General features: G+C 39.8%; 1 protein-coding gene across 1 annotated transcript in view; it reads left to right on the plus strand.

The window, feature by feature from the left end:
- Positions 1-23,039, plus strand: part of LOC115217369 (nuclear export mediator factor NEMF) — a 139,622-nt gene that overhangs the window by 104,592 nt on the left and 11,991 nt on the right. The window contains exons 30-31 of the mRNA XM_029787042.2: positions 18,703-18,759; positions 22,413-22,516. Of these exons, the coding sequence (XP_029642902.1) occupies positions 18,703-18,759; positions 22,413-22,516 (161 nt within the window). The remainder of the gene's footprint in view (positions 1-18,702; positions 18,760-22,412; positions 22,517-23,039) is intronic.

Genomic DNA, 23,039 nt, shown 5'->3' on the forward strand with positions numbered 1-23,039 from the left:
CTTTTTCCTCCTCCTCTTCTTCTTCTTCTTAAGCTAAAACTTGAAAATCGCCATTACCATTACGATTCACTTTCTTCTTCAATTTCAACTCTCGATCGATGCCCGCAGCAAGTTCTTAAAAATTTATCTTACTATTTTTATTCGTTGTTACTACGTTTATTCATACATGTTACGAAAACTTAACCTTTTTAGGCTACTTTCAAGCCTTCGCCATAACTTGATTTATCTTTCCTATCTCTCTCTCTACAAAATTTAACCTTAGGCTACCTCAAGCCGTAATCCATCTCTTCCCATCTTTCCGCCAATGGCGGTCTTTTTCCTCCTCCTCCTCTTCTTCTTCTTAAGCTAAAACTTGAAAATCGCCATTACCATTACGATTCACTTTCTTCTTCAATTTCAACTCTCGATCGATGCCTGCAGCAAGTTCTTAAAAATTTATCTTACTATTTTTATTCGTTGTTACTACGTTTATTCATACATTGTTACGAAAACTTAACCTTTTTAGGCTACTTTCAAGCCTTCGCCATAACTTGATTTATCTTTCCTATCTCTCTCTCTACAAAATTTAACCTTAGGCTACCTCAAGCCGTAATCCCATCTCTTCCCATCTTTCCGCCAATGGCGGTCTTTTTCCTCCTCCTCCTCTTCTTCTTCTTAAGCTAAAACTTGAAAATCGCCATTACCATTACGATTCACTTTCTTCTTCAATTTCAACTCTCGATCGATGCCCGCAGTAAGTTCTTAAAAATTTATCTTACTATTTTTATTCGTTGTTACTACGTTTATTCATACATTGTTACGAAAACTTAACCTTTTTAGGCTACTTTCAAGCCTTCGCCATAACTTGATTTATCTTTCCTATCTCTCTCTCTACAAAATTTAACCTTAGGCTACCTCAAGCCGTAATCCCATCTCTTCCCATCTTTCCGCCATGGCGGTCTTTTTCCTCCTCCTCCTCTTCTTCTTCTTAAGCTAAAACTTGAAAATCGCCATTACCATTACGATTCACTTTCTTCTTCAATTTCAACTCTCGATCGATGCCCGCAGCAAGTTCTTAAAAATTTATCTTACTATTTTTATTCGTTGTTACTACGTTTATTCATACATTGTTACGAAAACTTAACCTTTTTAGGCTACTTTCAAGCCTTCGCCATAACTTGATTTATCTTTCCTATCTCTCTCTCTACAAAATTTAACCTTAGGCTACCTCAAGCCGTAATCCCATCTCTTCCCATCTTTCCGCCATCTTAAGCTAAAACTTGAAAATCGCCATTACCATTACGATTCACTTTCTTCTTCAATTTCAACTCTCGATCGATGCCCGCAGCAAGTTCTTAAAAATTTATCTTACTATTTTTATTCGTTGTTACTACGTTTATTCATACATTGTTACGAAAACTTAACCTTTTTAGGCTACTTTCAAGCCTTCGCCATAACTTGATTTATCTTTCCTATCTCTCTCTCTACAAAATTTAACCTTAGGCTACCTCAAGCCGTAATCCCATCTCTTCCCATCTTTCCGCCAATGGCGGTCTTTTTCCTCCTCCTCCTCTTCTTCTTCTTAAGCTAAAACTTGAAAATCGCCATTACCATTACGATTCACTTTCTTCTTCAATTTCAACTCTCGATCGATGCCCGCAGCAAGTTCTTAAAAATTTATCTTACTATTTTTATTCGTTGTTACTACGTTTATTCATACATTGTTACGAAAACTTAACCTTTTTAGGCTACTTTCAAGCCTTCGCCATAACTTGATTTATTTCCTATCTCTCTCTCTACAAAATTTAACCTTAGGCTACCTCAAGCCGTAATCCCATCTCTTCCCATCTTTCCGCCAATGGCGGTCTTTTTCCTCCTCCTCCTCTTCTTCTTCTTAAGCTAAAACTTGAAAATCGCCATTACCATTACGATTCACTTTCTTCTTCAATTTCAACTCTCGATCGATGCCCGCAGCAAGTTCTTAAAAATTTATCTTACTATTTTTATTCGTTGTTACTACGTTTATTCATACATTACGAAAACTTAACCTTTTTAGGCTACTTTCAAGCCTTCGCCATAACTTGATTTATCTTTCCTATCTCTCTCTCTACAAAATTTAACCTTAGGCTACCTCAAGCCGTAATCCCATCTCTTCCCATCTTTCCGCCAATGGCGGTCTTTTTCCTCCTCCTCCTCTTCTTCTTCTTAAGCTAAAACTTGAAAATCGCCATTACCATTACGATTCACTTTCTTCTTCAATTTCAACTCTCGATCGATGCCCGCAGCAAGTTCTTAAAAATTTATCTTACTATTTTTATTCGTTGTTACTACGTTTATTCATACATTGTTACGAAAACTTAACCTTTTTAGGCTACTTTCAAGCCTTCGCCATAACTTGATTTATCTTTCCTATCTCTCTCTCTACAAAATTTAACCTTAGGCTACTCAAGCCGTAATCCCATCTCTTCCCATCTTTCCGCCAATGGCGGTCTTTTTCCTCCTCCTCCTCTTCTTCTTCTTAAGCTAAAACTTGAAAATCGCCATTACCATTACGATTCACTTTCTTCTTCAATTTCAACTCTCGATCGATGCCCGCAGCAAGTTCTTAAAAATTTATCTTACTATTTTTATTCGTTGTTACTACGTTTATTCATACATTGTTACGAAAACTTAACCTTTTTAGGCTACTTTCAAGCCTTCGCCATAACTTGATTTATCTTTCCTATCTCTCTCTCTACAAAATTTAACCTTAGGCTACCTCAAGCCGTAATCCCATCTCTTCCCATCTTTCCGCCATTGGCGGTGCGCCCGCCCCCCCACCCCCACCACCAATACCGATGAACTCTGTTCTCACCACCACCACCACCAATACCGGTGAACACTGTTCTCACCCCCCACCACCAATACCAGTATACCCTGATCTCACCATCTACACCGGATACGCCTTACTCATCTACACCGGGTACGCCCTACTCCCTACCCCTTCTCCTCATATGCTTTCACTGTGAAAAGAGAAGCTGCTAGCGCCATAGCTCATCAACTGCCCACCGATCTTACGCTTCCTCCTGACACTGCCTCATTCCGACCATCCCCTTTAGTACCCTCCCACCTCGTAATATCCTACGTTTTTATTTCTTAGGAACCTTCACCAACCCCTTCCTGCCATCGTTCCTCCATACCCCAACCTTCCCCACTGGTTGCTCCCCTATATTACCCGCCTCAACTGGACCCCCCCCCTCCCCAACTCAACTCTAGAATATCTGTATTTCTTTCCTCTACCTAATTACGTTACTCAGTGACGATAAATACTGTGACTACAAAGACCCGGGCTGCTTTCTGCAGCAATTCCACATACCCCCTACCCATTCTAAGTACCCCGGATCCCCAAAGTACCCGGATCCCCAAAGTACCCCGGACCTCGTTGCCCCCGTGCCGCTAAAATGCTCGAACCGATCGTGACGATGCCGGACCCTCCGGCCCCTGTGCAGGTGGCACGTAAAAAGCACCCAATCCACTCACGGAGTGGTTGGCGTTAGGAAGGGCATCCAGCCGTAGAAACTCTGCCAGATTCAGACTGGAGCCTGGTGCGGCCCCTGGCTTCCCAGACCCGGTCAAACCGTCCAACCCGTGCTAGCGCGGAAAGCGGACGTTAAACGATGATGATGATGATGATGATGATGATGATGATGATGATGATGATGTGATGATGATATATGTATGTAAATGTATATTATATATGTATGTAAATGTATATATATATATGTATGTAAATGTATATATATATATGTATGTATATGTATATATATATATGTATGTATATGTATATATATATATGTATGTATACGTATATATATATATGTATGTATATGTGTATATATATATGTATGTATATGTATGTATATGTATATGTATGTATATGTATGTATATGTATATATGTATGTATATGTATGTATATGTATATATGTATGTATATGTATGTATATGTATATATGTATGTATATGTATGTATATCTATATATGTATGTATGTATATATATATATATGTATGTATATGTATGTATATCTATATATGTATGTATGTATATATATATATGTATGTATATGTATGTATATATTTATATATGTATGTATATGTATGTATATATATATATATGTATATATATATATATGTATGTGTATATATATATGTATGTATATGTATGTATATATATATGTATGTATATGTATGTATATATATATGTATGTATATATATATATATGTATGTATATGTATGTATATATATATATGTATGTATATATATATATGTATGTATATGTATGTATATATATATATGTATGTATATATATATATGTATGTATATGTATGTATATATATATATGTATGTATATGTATGTATGTATGTATATATATATGTGCCGGTGGCACATAAAAAGCACCATCCGTTCGTGGCCGTTTGCCAGCTCTGTCTGGCACTTGTGTGGGTGGCACGTAAAAGGCACCCACTACACTCACGGAGTGGTTGGTGTTAGGAAGGGCATCCAGCCATAGAAACACTGCCAGATTTGACTGGGCCTGATGAAGCCTTCTGGCTTCATAGACCCCAGTAGAACCGTCCAACCCATACTAGCATGGAAAACGGACGCTAAACGACGATGATGATGATGATGATATATGTATGTATATATAATTATATATATATATATATATATATATATATATGTATAACTGTTCTCGAAGGCAGAAATTGGCTTCAGAATTAAATAACCCTTTCTTCACGCTTTAATATATATATTTTAATATATTTTCACTCATTTTCTTTTTTTTCCACCTTCCTTCTCTGCCCGTCTGTGTATATGTGTATGTGTGTGCACGTGTATGTATGTGTGTGTGCGTGTATGTAAATACGTATGCGTATATATGCATGGACGTGAACTTTCACGAACTTTAGATAGATAAATAATCTTTCCCCTCTTTCTTACCCTCTCATCTCTCCTCTTTCAGATACTCTATCTTCTAATTAGCCTTAAGATTAAATAACGTTTAATATTGTTTAATATTGTTTAACATTGTTAATAATTTTTCAGATACTCTATCTTCTAATTAGCCTTAAGAATAAACAACGTTTTTACCCACACTTTAACATCTTCTAATTTTTTAACCAAACTCTAATATCTTTCTAATTAGCCTTTTTACCCACATTTTAAATATTTGTTAATATATTTTCAGATACTCTATCCTCTAATTAGCCTTAAGATTAAATAACGATTTTTACCCACACTTTAATATATCTTCTAATTAGCCTTAAGATTTAAAAAAAAAAAAAAAAAAAAAACGTTTTTACCCACACTCTAATATAATATTAATATTGATAATATATTTTCAGATACTCTATCTCCTAATTAGCCTTAAGATTAAATAACGTTTTTACCCACAAACTTTAATATTGTTAATATTTTTTTTTTCGAAATACTCTATCTTCTAATTAGCCTTAATATCTTCTTGTCTTCTCTCGAACATAGTTAGATAGATAAACAAATAGATAGATCATCCAGCATGTCCAGAGCATGGAGACCTGACGAACTAGATATATTCGTACGAGCCTGGAAGTGCGCCGACGGAGATAGCCCTAGCGAGGTGATTGCGGCTGCGCTGAAGAGCAAAGGCTACAAGAGGACAGCGGCTCAGATGGAGCGAAAGAGATGGGAATTCGTGCGCTCATATGCGCTTATACGGTCGCACATTGGCGCACTTGATGCCATCTTTGAGAACGAGCGGGGCAAAGATGGCAAGAATGGAGATGATGAAAGAAGTCACCCCCACCTGGTGGACGCCCGGGAGGAGGTTTTGAATGAGAAACCTGCCCGGGAAGTGAACCCAGGTGCAAGTTCTCCAACCGGCAGCAAGGGCCATGGAGACGGAGAACCCGGTGAAGAGGTAGAGGGAGGAGGAAGAACTAAAAGAAGGGCTGGAAGAGCTAAAGGAAAAGCTCAAGCAGGACCAAAGGGTGAAAAAACCAGGAATAGAAGTGGAACCGCAAAAGATGGAAACAAACAGCGCACACAGGTGTGTAGGTTCTACCTGAGAGGTTCCTGCTGGCATGGAAAGGAAGGTGCAGGCTGCCACTTTGCACATCGGGGACCCTGCCACAGAGACACGAGGCAGATGGACAAACCATCAACACAAGGAAAAGGGATGGACCACGCACCACTTGCCCCAAAGCGGAGGTACGCAGATGTTGTGCGTGCCACAAACCACCAACATGATGTTGTCGAAAGGGCAGCTGCTGAGCAACAATCTTTTTTGTGCATGGCACAAAAGATTGTACAGCAGCTGACCTGGCTTCATCAAGCCCAAGCCCGCAGGTGGGACTACCCACTATATACCAGACCACCACAGCAAACAGACCCAGGATGGACACCACCGGCAACAACGTACACCTCACCTCGATGCTTCTACTGAACATCAGAGGACTGCAAACACTCAGTAACAGGACAAAAATCCCGTTCCTGAGAGACTTCGTTGCATGCAATCAAGCCTTATGCATAGCACTTACGGAAACGCACCTGAAACCGGATATAGCAGATGCGGAGTTACACATACCACAGTATGCTGTACTACGGACCGACAGGAAAGAAAGGAGTCATGGAGGTGTTGCTATGTACATCCGTGAGGACCTTACACCCCAGGTCCTCTTGTCATACTCAAACTCGGTGTGTGACACACTAATTGTACATATTAGGCAACTTGATGTAGTTGTGTGTGCTACATATCGCCCTCCAGATGCCCCAAGCCATGTGGACAAGTTTGAAGACTGCCTTATAAAAATAGAAGAAGTTCTAACCACATTAGAACAACACATAAGTGTACTTCTTATGGGAGACTTCAATCTGCCCAATGTCAGATGGCCCGAGGGCCTTTCTCTCCCAGGAATGACAAGATGTGAACGAGGACACCCTGTACATGGAGCAGGTAATACTCCAACCAACCAGGGCAGGTAACACACTGGATCTCTGCTTCACAAATGACATGGATCTCATCCATAATGTGAAAGTGACACCGACACTACTCTCGGATCACAACATGATAGAACTGACCATGTACGGGCCAAAAGAGAGCATGGACATGCAGCCTACAAGAAACCCTCAGAATCTTTCCAGCTTGAACTACCATAAGGCAAACTGGAAACAAATTGAGAAAGAGATCCTCAAACAAAACTGGCCTAAATGTCTCTCCTCGCCAGACATCGACGTGAAACTTAACAATTCATGTCTGTAATGCAAGCCATATGCTACAAATGTGTCCCAGAGAGAAAGGCCACTGTACACAAGAACAAAATCCCCAGAGAGAGGAAAATTTTAATGAGACGGCGTACGAAATTTTCAAATCACCTAAACAAACAGATTGAAAGCAGTGAAAAGTCCCGCCTAAAAATAAAACTGTTGGAAATCGAAAAATGTCTGCAACTCTCCTATGAAAAGGAAAGAGCAGACAAAGAAGCCTGGGCTATAGACAACATAAAATCTAACCCCAGAGCTTTCTACAAGTATGCCAAAGAAACAGCTACGGTGCACTGTAGAATAGGGCCACTCCTCGAAAAGGATGGCACACTTACAGGAAAACCAATGAGGTAAGTGAAATACTGAATGAGCAATTCAAGAGTGTTTTCACTCCACCCCTTGGGCATCTCCAAATCACCAATCCAACTGACTTTTTTACCACTGCAGATATAAAACCAGAGGCGGCGACGATAGATTACATCGATATAAAGGAAGACGATGTAATCAAGGCTATAGATGAAATGAAAACAGACTCAGCTACTGGCCCCGATGGATTCCCGGCAATCCTCCTAAAAGCATGTAAGAGAGTCCTAGCAAGACCACTGCAGTTCCTCTTTCAGAGCTTCCTTGCAGCTGGCAAACTTCCAAGAAAACTGAAGGAAGGTAAAATATGCCCCATTCATAAAGGAGGTAGCAGAGCGGAAGCCAAGAACTATAGACCTATCTCTCTGACCTCACACATCAGCAAGGTCATGGAACGAATAGTCAGAAGGAAGCTGATCACCTTCCTTGAAGAGAATGACTTGCTGCCCGACACCCAACATGGTTTCCGACCAGGGAGAAGCTGTTTAACTCAGCTCCTACAACACTATGACTGGGTGCTGAAATGGCTGCTCAACCACTCAAATGTGGAAGTGATATATCTCGACTTTGCAAAGGCCTTTGATAAAGTCGATCATGGAATGATATGTCACAAACTGCGTGATCTCAACATAGTTGGAAAACTGGGAGAATGGATTCATGACTTTCTGAAAGATAGAAGTCAGGTGGTAGTGGCCAATGGGGCCACTTCCATTAACACGCAAATAGTGAGCGGTGTTCCGCAGGGCACTGTTCTGGGACCACTACTGTTCATAATGGCCCTCTCAGACATGCCCTCAGCCACGCAGAGAACCACGATCACAAGTTATGCAGATGATACAAAAGTTTCACAGGCAATACAGAACCCTGAGGACACTAAACACCTGCAATGTGAGCTAGACAAAATATACAAGTGGGCCGAAAAGAATAGCATGCAGTTCAATGCTGAAAAGTTTCAAGCTCTATACTATCAGCATGCAAAACTAAATGCAATACCCAATGAATACACTGGACCCGGAGGGATTGCAATCCCAGAGGCACAATCAGTGCGTGACCTAGGTATTTACATGAGTGATGATGCGACCTTTCGTGTACATGTTGCTAAATTGGCAATGAAATGTAGACGACTGGCCGGATGGATCCTCAGAACCTTTAGAACAAGAGAACAAGAAACCATGATGGTCCTCTGGAGGACACTTGTCCTAAGCCACTTTGACTACTGCTCTCAGTTATGGTCACCATCCAGTGTCAAGTTGATCACAGAGCTCGAGGCGATCCAACGTAGCTACACGAAGAAGATAGCCTCTATGCAGAATGTAAGCTACTGGGAAAGACTCAAGAGATTAAAACTATATTCCCTGGAGTGTAGGCGGGAAAGATATGCCATAATATACATAATATAGATCCTGGAGGGACGTGTCCTGAACTTTGGCATCGAGAGTTACGCAAATGCCAGAACTGGGTGCCACTGCGTGGTGCCTAGGACTCCAAACTTGCCATCAAGATGTAGGACAAGATTCTGTGATAGCCTGGGCTTCCGAGGCCCACAGCTCTTCAATATCCTCCCGAAGAACCTGAGAGACCTGCATGGGGTGGATGCAGATGTCTTTAAAATGAAGCTGGATCTCTTCCTGTCAGGTGTCCCAGATGAACCAACTTCACGGCAGGAGGGGCAGATGAGGGCAGCTGCATCGAACTCTCTCATGCACCAAATAGCAGTTGCTAGAAAGCCTCCATGAAGTGAAACCAAGTAGCAACACCAAATGGCGGTGCCCCAGCATGGCCACAGCTCATAAGCTGAAACTAGAATCAATCAATCAATCAATCAATCAATCATATATGTATATATATGTGTATATATATATATGTATGTATATATATATATATATATATGTATACAAGATCTTGATTGTATTGAGAACAATGAAAACCTTTTGAAAACTTTGCATAGGCTTCTGAGCAGGTATTGCTAAGCATTTGGTAAAATTTGATGCAGATTCTCTGCTTGACTTTCTCTGTCATGGTCAATGCAATGATCATGTGCTGCACATTTTCCTTCAAAGCAGTGCTGTGAGCAGCAGAACTGAGCTGGAATGTTAGGACTTGGGTGTGCATGTGTGGCAGAGTTCAAGATCAATCTGTGCCAGGCAGCTTCGCTGTGTGTGCTTTGGCTTCATTACAGTGGCAATGGTCCAGATACTTATTGATCAGACCATGTATATATATATATATATATATATTATATATATATATAATAGAGCAATAAGAAAATGGAGGGGATCAATAGGTGGTTCATCAACTTTTAGACATTATATTATGTCAAATTATTTATTTATTTACTAAAATGACAATTACAAGAATATACATACATGTATAATATATTATGCTTTTCATATATAATATATTAATATATAAAGATACCAGTAATTATTAAAATATAACATACAGGAATATAAATTGGAAAATAACTTACAGCTGTTTCAGCCAAGAGGCAAAAATACCTCATTCTATTTTTATTCCTCCAGTAGACTGAAGTAATCATCATCATCATCATTTAGTGTCCGTTCTCCATGCTGGCATGGGTTGGACGGTTCAACTGGGGTCTGTGAAGCTGGAAGGCTTCATCAGGCCCAGTCAGATCTGGCAGTGTTTCTACGGCTGGATGCCCTTCCTAACGCCAACCACTCCGTGAGTGTAGTGGGTGCTTTTTACGTGCCACCCGCACAGGTGCCAGACAGAGCTGGCAAACGGCCATGAACGGATGGTGCTTTTACATGTCACCGGCACGGGGGCCAGGCGAGGCTGGCAACGGACACGAACGGATGATGCTTTTACGTGCCACCAACACGGGGGCGAGAGAGAGCTGGCAAACGGCCACGAAACGGATGGTGCTTTTACGTGTCACTGGCACGGGGGCCAGGCGAGGCTGGCAATGGACACAAACGGATGGTGCTTTTACGTGCCACCAACACGGGGGCCAGACAGAGCTGGCAAACGGCCACGAAACGGATGGTGCTTTTACGTGTCACCGGCACGGGGGCCCTGATGTTGATCGACCTCAATTTGGTTCTGCTTTCTGATATATGTATTGATTTGGTTTGATTTTGATTTTGACTGTTCTCACTGGTCTTGCCGGGTTTTCTCACGCACAGCATACTTCCAAAGGTCTCGGTCTCTGGTCATTTCCTTGGTGAGACCTAGAGTTCGAAGGTCGTGCTTCACCACCTCGACCCAGGTTTTCCTGGGTCTACCTCTTCCACAGGTCCCCTCAACTGCCAGGGTGTGGCACTTTCGCACACAACTATCTTCAGCCATTCTCATCACATGACCATACCAGTGCAAACGTCTCTCTTGCACACAACAACTGATGCTTCTTACGTTCAACTTTTCTCTCAAGGTACTTACACTCTGTCGATCATGAACACTGACGTTACACATCCATCGGAGCATACTAGCTTCATTTCTTGCGAGCTTACGCAAATCCTCAGCAGTCACAGCCCAAGTTTCACTACTGTGTAGCATGGCTGTACGTACACATGCATCATTCAGTCTGCCTTTTACTTTGAGCGAGAGGCCTTTTGTCACCAGCAGGGGTAAGAGCTCTCTAAACTTTGCCCAGGCTATTCTTACTCTAGCAGTTATACTTTCAGCACACCCGCCCCCGCTACTGACTTGGTCACCTAGGTAACGGAAACTATCAACTACTTCTAGTTTTTCTCCCTGGAAAGTGACGGAAGTTGGTCTCAGAGCATTTTCAGTGTTTATTGTTCCTGAGCATCTGCCACATACAAAAACCATCTTCCTAGTTAGCCTTCCTTTGACATTGCTGCACCTCTTATGTGTCCATAGCTTACACTTGGTGCATCTTATAGAGTTTCTACCTACACCTTTTCTACAGATCGAGCAGGGCCATCTACCTGAAGGCGTTTGTGATTGGTCTACCTTCCTACTTATTAGGACTTTGGTTTTGGCTAGGTTGATTCTAAGGCCCTTCGATTCTAAACCTTGCTTCCATACCTGAAACTTCTCCTCTAGTTCTGATAGAGACTCAGCAATTAGAGCAAGGTCATCAGCATAGAGGAACTCCCAGGGGCATCCTGTCTTGAATTCCTCCGTTATTGCCTGGAGGACTATGATAAATAGGAGGGGACTGAGGACTGAACCTTGGTGGACCCCAACCTCTACCCTGAATTCTTCACTGTACTCGATGCCAACCCTCACCTTACTAGCAGCGTCTCTTTACATGGCTTGTACAGCTTTCACTAACCATTCATCTATCCCTAGTTTCTTCATTGACCACCAGATGAGGGATCGGGGGACCCTGTCGAAGGCTTTCTCCATATCAACAAAAGCCAGGTATAGGGGCTTGTCTTTGGCTAGGTATTTCTCCTGCAGCTGTCTTACCATGAAAATAGCATCAGTAGTACTTTTCCCTGGCACGAACCCAAACTGCATCTGATCTAGGCTAACTCTCTCTCTAATTAGTTGGGCTATAACCCTCTCCGTAACCTTCATTACCTGATCCAGCAGCTTGATACCCCTGTAGTTATTTGTATCTAGGGCGTCACCTTTACCTTTGTAGCAGCTGACTATTATGCTGCTACACCAGTCATTGGGAATGACTCCTTCGTGTATCACCTTGTTAACTATACGGGTGATTAGGCTATAGCCGACACTACCAGATATTTTGAGCATCTCTGCAGTAATTCCTGATGGGCCTGGGGCTTTCCCTGTTTTCATGCTTGTAATTGCCTTAACTACTAAGGAACTGTCAACTCGGATTGCTGGTCCCTCTGTTGGGTCAACATTCGGCAGACTCTCTTTATCCCATTCATTTTCCTCATTCAGCAACCTTTCATAGTGGCTTCTCCAAACCTCTCTCTTTGCATCCTCATTTAGCGCAAGTGAGCCGTCATCCGTGCGAACACATTTTTCTCCTACCACGTCACGGTTCTTCCTCACACACTGTCTTGCTATACGAAATACCTCAAGTCTTTCATCCTCACGGCGCAGGACATTGGCAAATTTTTTCCTATCTGCTTCCCCTCTGGCTAAATAAACCTGCCTCCTAGCTTTCCTTCTTGCAGTCTGATACACTTCCCTGCTACCACCGTTCTTCCAGTCCTTCCAAGCCTGTTTCTTTTGTCTAATAGCCCTGTCAACAGTATTGTTCCACCACCACGTTATTTTGGGTCTTGTGGGGACTTTGCACCAGCCACAGATCTGGTCAGTGACTTTCAGCAGGTTGTCCCTTAGAAGCGCCCAGTTATCTTCTACCCCATGTGTAGCTATACCCCCTTCTATTTCGTCGAAGGCTTCAAGTAACATGTCTCTAAATCTCTGTCCATTAGCAGGGTCTTTAAGCTTCCAGACCCTTCTTCTCCATGTTGGTCGTAATAAGTAGATGAAATAGAGGTACTTGGGTGTTTCTCTAGGCTCCGTTAGAGATTTCATAAAGTAAATAAGGTTAAGTTATATATAAATATAAATATAAAATAAATAAAAAATACACTCACATTTAAATACTTATACATATACCTATACATATGCATACATATATAAATATACATAAATATTTATATATACACCGGTCTTCGTCTCCTGTCTTTCTGTAAATTTCAACTTTAAATATATATACATGTGTATATGTATATGTCTATATATATGTATACATATATATATATATGTGTGTGTGTATATATCGTGTTCTTTTCAGTTGAAGAGTGTAGGCTCAAAATATAAAAAACTTTTTCACCTTCCTGAGCATCAGACTAATACACCTGTCTTCCTCTTTTGTTTTTCTGTAAATTTCTACTATGCTCACGTGGTCACACTAGTTTTATCCTACTTTAATGTTCTACACTTTGGACTTACTACTACCTGAACTTTCTGCACCTCTCCTCATCTACACACCAGAATTCCACCAGGATTACTACTGGATATACATATAGATTTCACTGGACTCTTCCACTGATGAAAAATTGTTCCAATACACCACAACGTTTGAACTTTTTTGAACTTTCTGTTTTTTTCTTATTCTGTTTTCTCTTAATCTGTCCATGATTGACCACTAAATCCACAAGTTTTTTTATTCTCTCTCTGTTTATTTCTTGTTTATACACCGGTCTTCGTCTTCTGTGTTTCTGTAAATTTCAACTTTATATGTGTGTATATATATATATATATATATATATATATATATATATACACATATATATACATAAATGTGTGTGTGTGTGTGTGTATATGTATATGTGTATATATATGTATACATATATATACATATATGTGTGTGTGTGTGTGTGTGTGTATAATATATATATATGTATATTCATGTGTGTGTATACAATAATAATAATAATAATATTAATAATGAGAATAGGATCAATAGTAAGAAACATAGTAAATTATACAAGTGGAGATATAATATACCCAAGAATAACACTTTAATACCGATGATGTCTACTAATAATGATAATATAAAAATATAAAAAATAAAACAGGATATTATGTGGTTAATTATTCCGTATGGGGCTCAAGTGATAACTAATATTATTAAGGAGATGCTTAAAATTGTGAAAATGTCTTTTAATAAGGACAACATTTACTCAAATATATTTCCCAATAAAACCATAAGAGTGGGCTACTCAACATGCAGGAATGTAGGTAATATCATTTCCTCTATAAATAATAAGAAATTAAATAGTTATTATAATAGAACAATAAATAATAGCTATAGCCATAATATAACCGATAGTGATGGGAGTCTGAATAAACAGATAGAAAAATGTTCATGTTGTGATAAGACTAAATGTAAGCTCTTGAATAACTGTAATATTGATAATGTAATTTATAAATGTATAGTAAGCTCTAAGAACAATAATAATAAAATTAGAATTAAGGCTTACACTTTTTTTTCTTTTTACTTGTTTCAGTCATTTGACTGTATTTCATTTCTTTCTAGTCTTTGCAAGTCCTCTGCATTTAGCATCCTTTGCAGGTTCTCTGCATTGTGTCTCAATATCATGCAGCATTGCAGTTCAAACACAAGCATTATCAAACAAGATGATGGTCGTGAACCCCCTCCATTTGATAGATCGGTACCTCCAATGCTTCGATTGGTCATCACGCGGGATGAAGTCAAACGTGTTATTCAAGGCCTCGATGTCAACAAGGGTCACGGCCCTGACGGCATACACCCACGGGTTATCAAAGCGTTGGCTCCGGTCATCTGCGAGCCCTTAACATGACTATTCAATATGTCATTGGCGACGGGTGTTATACCTGCAGACTGGAGAACAGCGATAATCTGCCCAATTTTCAAGAAAGGGAGCCGCGAAGACCCGCTTAACTACCGACCGGTTTCCCTTACATCAATAATCAGCAAGATGTTCGAAACCATCCTTAAGAAAAGTATGATGCTCCACCTCCTAAACACAGCCTCTATCTCTGATTCCCAACACGGCTTCATGCCGAAGAGATCATGCTTGACCAACTTACTAGTAATGGAAGAATTGGTGACGTGCATCCTCGATGATAGTGATGCTGTTGACATCGTTTTATTGGACTTTGCCAAAGCTTTTGACTCGGTAAACCACCGCCTATTACTTGTCAAGCTTCAAGCATATAGTTTCCATCCGGATATTGTACGATGGGTTGGTGCCTTCCTCTCAGATCGCTCCTTCCAAGTCCAAGTTAATGGTTCGCGGTCCGACGTCTCCAGTGCGAGCAGTAGCGTGCCTCAAGGTTCAGTGCTTGGGCCCTTGTTGTTCTTAGTCTTCATAAATGACTTGCCCGACGACCTCACACAACACACCCTTCTATTTGCCGACGATATCAAACTGGTCGCTCCTCGCGGTAATATAGAGGATCTTCGTCGATGCCTCCACCAAATTTGGAAGTGGTCTAACGATTGGGACCTGTGTCTGAACGTCTCAAAGTGCTGTCATCTGCCTGTCGGCTCTACTCCTGCATCTCAACTTGATTTCGAGCCGGGTCGTCTGCTGCTGGAGAGGACCGATCAGGTAAAGGACCTGGGTATCTTGGTGGATTCCTCCTTTTCGCCTTCGGCCCAGTGCGTCCATGCTGCCAACAAAGCACACAGAATTCTGTTCTTGATTCGACGGTCATTCGGAATGCTCACAGCAGCCATATTCCTACCACTCTATGTCACGCTGGTGAGACCCATATTGGAGTATGGGATTCAAGCCTCTTCTCCTTATCTCCTCAAAGACATACAGCATCTTGAAAGGGTCCAGAAGCTGGCTACCCGCATGGTTCATGGTCTCAAAAATTTGTCCTACGAAGAAAGGCTGAGGACGCTCGACCTTTATTCTCTTGAAAAACGCCGCCGCCGTGGTGATCTCATTCTCACCCACAACATCATAAGCGGAAAGTGTAACCTCTCGAAAGAGCTGTTCTTCACTCCTGCTCCAGAGCGTCGGCTGTGGGGTCATTCCGAAAAGCTCTACCTGCGACGATTTCATCTCAATCGAAGGAGAGGAGCTTTCTCTGTCCGGGTTGCGGATCCGTGGAACAAGCTGCCAGACGAGATGGTGAAGATGCCGACGACCGCTTTGTTCAAAGCCTCCCTGGACCTCAAGTGGCCTGAACTCTTTACATGAACACCACCCTGTACTTAACTCCATGTCCCCCTACATAGCCTTGCTATTTGCTTTTGAGCCAAATTAACTAACTAACTAACTAACATTATACAATCTACCTTTCACTCCAGCCTGTTCTTACTCTGGCTGTGTTGATTTTGTCTTGCTTGCTTAATCATTTTTTTGTTTTTCTGTCCAAATCTAAATCTCTTCAATTCTTCAACGTACTTTGGGCCTTATTTTTTCCTTATATAGAGAAGTGTTTTTTATCCTTCATCATCATCATCATCGTTTAACGTCCGCCTTCCATGCTAGTATGGTTGGACGATTTGACTGAGGGCTGGCGAACCAGATGGCTGCACCAGGCTCCAATCTTGATCTGGCAGAGTTTCTACAGCTGGATGCCCTTTCTAACGCTAACCACTCCGAGAGTGTAGTGGGTGCTTTTACGTGCCACTGGCACGGGGGCCAGTCAGGCAGTACTGGCAACGACCTTGCTCGAATCTTTTTACACATGCCACCGTATTTGCTTCTAAATATTCACTTACTCCCACTTTTGTTACCTTGTAGTACTTCTCTGTTAGGGTATGGATATGTTATTTATCAGTTCTCAGGTAGTAACTTAGAACACTGTTGGGAATTTCCTAGTTTTTCTATCTAAGGTCTTTGATTCACTTAACTTTCTATTTATTATATATTATAACCAATGTATTTATTCCCATTATCTTCTTTCTAGAAATGAGTTCAGTTTTTCATATTAGTCTGAATTATCTGTGGTAACTCTTTATCATTTGTATTCATTTCTGTGAGTTGTGTCTTTTTAGCTTCATTTTCTCCTAAGTATGGCTTGAACCTAGAAAAATACTTAAAAATTAATGTGTATGTGTATATAAGGGTGCATGTGAGTATGTGTATATACATGTATATCAGTGTGAATGTATGTGTGAATATATCTGTATGAGTGTATTTGTGTATGCATGTTTTGTCCTTATATTTGTGTGTCTCTACACCCAAATATACACTCATGTATTTGTATATTTCTGAGTTTGTATTTATTCTCATTTGAACTAATAACATTTCTCTGTTTACATTTAGTACATTTATCATCATCATCATCATCTGTTGTCCATGCTGGCATGGGTTGGACGGTTTGACAGGGCTGGAACACTGCAAGTTTGCACCAGACTCCAGTCTGATTTGACATGGTTTTCTACAGCTGGATGCCCTCCCTAATGTCAACCACTCCGAGTGTAATGGGTGCTTTTATGTGCAACCAACAAGGGTGCGATTTGTGTGACACCGTGGTGCTTTTATATGCTATTAGCATGAGTGCCAATTTGTGTGACACTGGTGTCAGCAATGACTGCGATTTTGCTTGACTTGATGGGTCTTCTTCTCAAGCATGACATGATGCCAAAAGTTTTGGGCATTGCCTCTGTGAGGCCCAACACTTGAAAGGAACTCAGCCACTTTGCCTCCATGAAGCCCAATGCTCAAAAGGTGTTCTTTATATGTCACCAACACAGGTACATTTGGCTTAATGGGTCCTCTCAAGCACAGCACATCGCCACAGGTCTCCGTCATTAGTCATTGCCTCTGTGAAGCTCAAAGTTTGAAGATCATGCTTCACAACCTCATTCTATATCTTCTTGGGTCATGGAACAAGGTGGTGAAGGATGATCTTCGAACTTTGAACTGTTAATTCATTTCTATAAAATTGACCAGTTTTACACTTCAAGCTGCTTAAATATCTTTTCAATTGATGATTCTCATCTTTATTCTACCATTTTCATTGTTTTCCAACTAACTTTCGAAATATGATACACTTTAAATTCTTCCATGTGTTTATAATTGACTGCCTTCCCTCCTCTGTCTATCTTCCTATCTATCTCCTTCTTTCCCACTCTCTCTGTTTCTCCTCTACTTATCACCTTCTCACCCTACTCTCTCTGTCTCTCTTCCAGCTCCTCTTTTATTTGCTGTACTTTATTTTATGACATGTATTTCTACTATATTTTTTATGCTTTAATACAGGGGTCTCCAAAGTGGTCGATGGGACTATTCAAGGGGTCGATAAATGCACGCACATCTACTTTATTATTATTCTTATTTACTTATTTTCTTGTACATGCCTGGGGATCAATGAGGGGTCACGGATTCCATGAAAGGATTGATGGTCTAAAAAGTTTGGGGAGCTATGCTTTAATATATTTTTTTGAGCTGTTGTACTTTCATTCTCTCCCCATCTCTCTCCAACTACTGTAGTTTACTTCTCCTCCTTCTCTGTCTTTATGATTCTTTCTGTCTCATTATTTGTGTGTGTGTGTTTAGCTAAATACACTTCATCTCCAAAAATAGCTCTTTACTTCCTTAAAATTATCATTATTATTATTAGTGATCTTGTATTTTGCTTATACGTCCATGATAACAATTGCTTTATGAATTTGATTTGATTTTTGTATTTCTTCTTGTTTTGCAAAGGATGAAGAATCTGATGAAGACAAAATGGATGAAGAGGATCTGACTCAACAAGCAACAGTAGGTGATCAGTCTCTCTATGTTGTAGTTATTTTGTTTTAGATGAAATGAGCAGAAATTCTTTGTTCAAATTCCATTGAAGCTGTTAATGTAACCTTAAGCAGAAGTTATCAACATGCATATAAAAAAAGTGATTGGCATGTCTAAAAGAGATGATTGAAAAGTTGCAATAGCTGCCCAATATTTTAATTATTGCATGCAATAATGTTATTCAAATGTAATCCTTTGAGTTCATCAAAGCTTTCAATTTTGTTATTTTCTTTCCTTAACAGTATTTGAAGTTATTAAATAAATGTTATTATGTTTATAGCTGCTATTTGTAGTTTCATGGTTTTGATTAAACTACCGTACATTTCAGAGCCTAACATCATCATTGTCATCATTATGATGAATATCAACAGCAAGAATGGGATAAGTCAAAGGAAGGTGGGGGGCATCTGCATAAATGCTTGACCTGCTATGAATAACAGCCATATTTTCCTTAAATTACTCCCTATTATCTTAAAAAAAGAAGGAAACATTAACTTCTATAATCCTAGATACAGTTTGTTTGACAAAAGACAGGATGTTTGCACCTAGAATGTCTTGGATCAGATGACTATTTGATTTGCATTAACCCTGGAAATAAACAAATACACAAAAATGGAATCTCAAGTATAAAAATTGCAGAGAAACAGAAACATTCATGAACATTGAATTTATTTTGATGTGGGAGAAGGTAGAATTAGTTGAATAAAAGTATAACATGTATATTTCTATCATTGACTTAGCTTGCTGGAAAACTTGGCTATACTGTTACATAGTGATACCACTGCTTACCTGACATACCCATAGTATATTACCACAGCTAATTATTTTGGTTCATGGATACAGCACAAGACATGTGATAAGATACGAAACCTTTACTCCTTATTCAGTTGTCCTTCACCAACTTGGTCAGCTATGTCTCTACAGACAAGTGGAATAGTGGTAGTTAATGGCCTGTTTTCTGATTTTGAGGATGTTACATGAAAGTTGCAGCAAATTTAAAAATAATGAATTTTAAGCTATTGTTTGTGGCTGGAAGCAGTGTGTTTTCACATGACAGATCATCATCATTATCATTTTGTGTCTATTTTCCCATATTTGCAAGGGCTGGTTGAATTCCAATATCTCACCACTATTCAAGGTTCTTTATCAAGGTACACACACAAAGAAGGAATAACCAGCTTTGTTGTGTATGTCATTTTTTGGCATAGTTTATTTTCCTCTCACCAGGTACTCTTCACCATTCTTTCTTTTCTTTTTGTTATATGCCTCATATATTGAAGGCACTTAGCTTAGTGGTTAGGGCATTTGGCTCCCGATCATAAGGTTGTGGGTTCAACTCCCAGCGACGCATTGTGTCCTTAAGCAAGACACTTTATTTCACGTTGCTCCAGTCCACTCAGCTGGCAAAAATGAGTAGTACCTGTATTTCAAAGAGCCAGCCTTGTCACACTGTGTCACTCTGAATCTCCCTGAGAACTATGTTAAGGGTACATGTGTCTGTGCAGTGCTCAGTCACTTATATGTTAATTCACGAGCAAGCTGTTCCATTGATCATATCAGCTGGCACCCTTGTCATCATAACCAACAGAGTGCCCCTTCTACCCTACTATGTCTCATATACCTGGGTAGCAGATAATTGCAGTCATTGTTCTGTCTCTGACATAATACATTAAATTGAACAAACCTTTCTTTTTGTTAAATTTCTTTACAGTTGATGACGCCTAAAATACAGGTCTCCTTCTAAGATACTGGAATTTCTGCATACAATGTTATTTTTTCCTATAGATAGATGATTGTTCAATAGTAATGTTTTTAATGGTTTTCCTTTATCAAGTTTTCAAACTGTGACATTAATTCTTTCTATTCAGTTACTATATTTATGATCAACATTTGACATATATGGACAATATGGCTCTAGTTTGTGAACATTATATCATATCCATAATATCATTAGATTAAATTAGTTTTTTTTTGGTTTTCAACTATTTTTTTTTCCGCACAAACTATAACAAGTTCCAGCATGTACAAGACGATGCTGTTAGCATGATAGTAGACAGACAAGAAGCATCAGATGTGGTGTGCAAGAGAGGCAACTGCACTGGCATGGTCATGTGTTGCATATGGATGAGGGGAGGTGTGTGAAAAAGTGTCACACACTAGCAGTAGAGGGGATCTGTGGAAGAGGTAGACCCAGGAAGACCTGGGATGAGGTGGTGCAGCATGACCTTCAAACATTGGGCCTCATGGAGGCAATGACAAGTGATCAAGACCTTTGGAGATATGCTGTGCTTGAGAAGACCCAGCAAACCAAGTGAGACTGTAACCGTGGTCTATGCCAGTGCAGCATAACCGGACCATTTAAGAGTACCCTTCAATCAACTGTGCTTGCAAAGACCTGTTGAGTCAAGGCTGCCTGACTGGCACGTAAAAAGCACCATTCGAACGTGGTCATTGTCAGTGTCGCCTGATTGGCTCCCATGCCGGTGACACGTAAAATGCATCATGGTCAGTGCAAGTACTGCCTGCCTGGCTCTCGTGCTAGTGGCATGTAAAAAGCACCCACTATACTCTCAGAGTGGTTGACATTAGGAAGGGCATCCAGCTGTAGAAAATTTACCAGATCAGATTGGAGCCTGGTGCAACCTTCTGACTTGGAGCCCTCAGTCAAACTGTCCATTCCATGCCAGCATGGAAAGTGAATATCATGATAATGATGATGATACAATAAAAAGCCATGATTCATTGCTACTATCTGTAACACAGAGCTGTGGTTAATACATAACTAAATCGTCCATAAAACTAAGATTTTCATCAAAACCACATGAGACAACTATTAAATCTAAATCTGGGTTGATGTTAAATAACTCTACTGAGCTTAGTTCAGGTACACCTATGACAAAAAGGTGGGGAGGGTTCACAAATCTACCATAGAAGATATACTAATCTTCTATCCACTGCAAGATTAATCATGACAATCTTGGATAGTGTGTACAAATTGCTATATAGTTTGGTTTGATATATCCAGAAATTTTGATGGTGAATGTATCAAAAGCAAGCAAGAAATGATTGGGCAATGTATGGTAGCTGCAATTCATTTAAATGTCCTCACATAAAGGGCTTGACAACTAAGTAAAGAATACCAATCTAAGAAGAAGGCTGATTTTATAGTTAGTTGGATGAATGTCTTTGTTTTAGATCAGATGGAAGAGATATTGATTTCAGGATAGTGCTTGCTTTTGATACATTCACCATCAAAATTTCTGGATATATCAAACCAAACTATATAGCAATTTGTACACACTATCCAAGATTGTCATGATTAATCTTGCAGTGGATAGAAGATTAGTATATCTTCTATGGTAGATTTGTGAACCCTCCCCACCTTTTTGTCATAGGTGTACCTGAACTAAGCTCAGTAGAGTTATTTAACATCAACCCAGATTTAAATTGATGGTCATGTAAATAGTAAAATATTTGTTATTAATTATTTGAAAAGTTTTGTTAAATCTACTAGGATGAAAAGTAGTCTTGATATTTGTTGTTAATTATTTTCTAATTATTTGTTAATTGAACCATGTCAAAAAAAGTAGTCTGATATGATTTTGTTTTCCTTTTCTTTCAAGGATGCTCAAGTGTTAGACTCACTCACTGGATGCCCAGTTGCAGAGGATGAATTATTATATTCAATATGTGTAGTGGCCCCATACAACACCCTCCTTAACTACAAGTTAGTGATTTGTCTCTTTGTTATTGTCTTTCCACCGTCACTTTTAGTGTGATGGTTGACCAGTTGACCCTTTGAAAATTAGAGCAAATATATACACTACATATAGGAGGATTTTTTGTTCTCATTTTGTGTATAATTGTAACCACTTTTTGAAATTACAACTGTAATTGTTATTGTGATCACACAACACTTTGATTAATAAGCTCTCCAATCATTTTTGGGAAGTATCTTAGAGATGGAAAGAGAAAGTGTGATGAGGGTAAAAAGAAAAGAAAGAGAACGAAATGTTGGACTTTAAAAGAATGAGAGAATGGTGAAAAGAATGAAAGAATGACAAAATGGAGAGCTGAATTTTTATTAATATGTAAATAAGGCGTAGGAGTGGCTGTGTAGTAGGTAGCTTGCTTATGAATCACATGGTTCCTGGTTCAGTCCCACTGCGTGGCACCTTGGGCAAGTGTTTTCTACTATAGCCTCGGGCTGACCAAAGCCTTGTGAGTGGATTTGGTAGACAGAAACTGAA

The sequence above is a fragment of the Octopus sinensis genome, linkage group LG11 (assembly GCF_006345805.1).
Source record: "Octopus sinensis linkage group LG11, ASM634580v1, whole genome shotgun sequence".
Taxonomy (NCBI): Eukaryota; Metazoa; Mollusca; class Cephalopoda; order Octopoda; family Octopodidae; genus Octopus; species Octopus sinensis.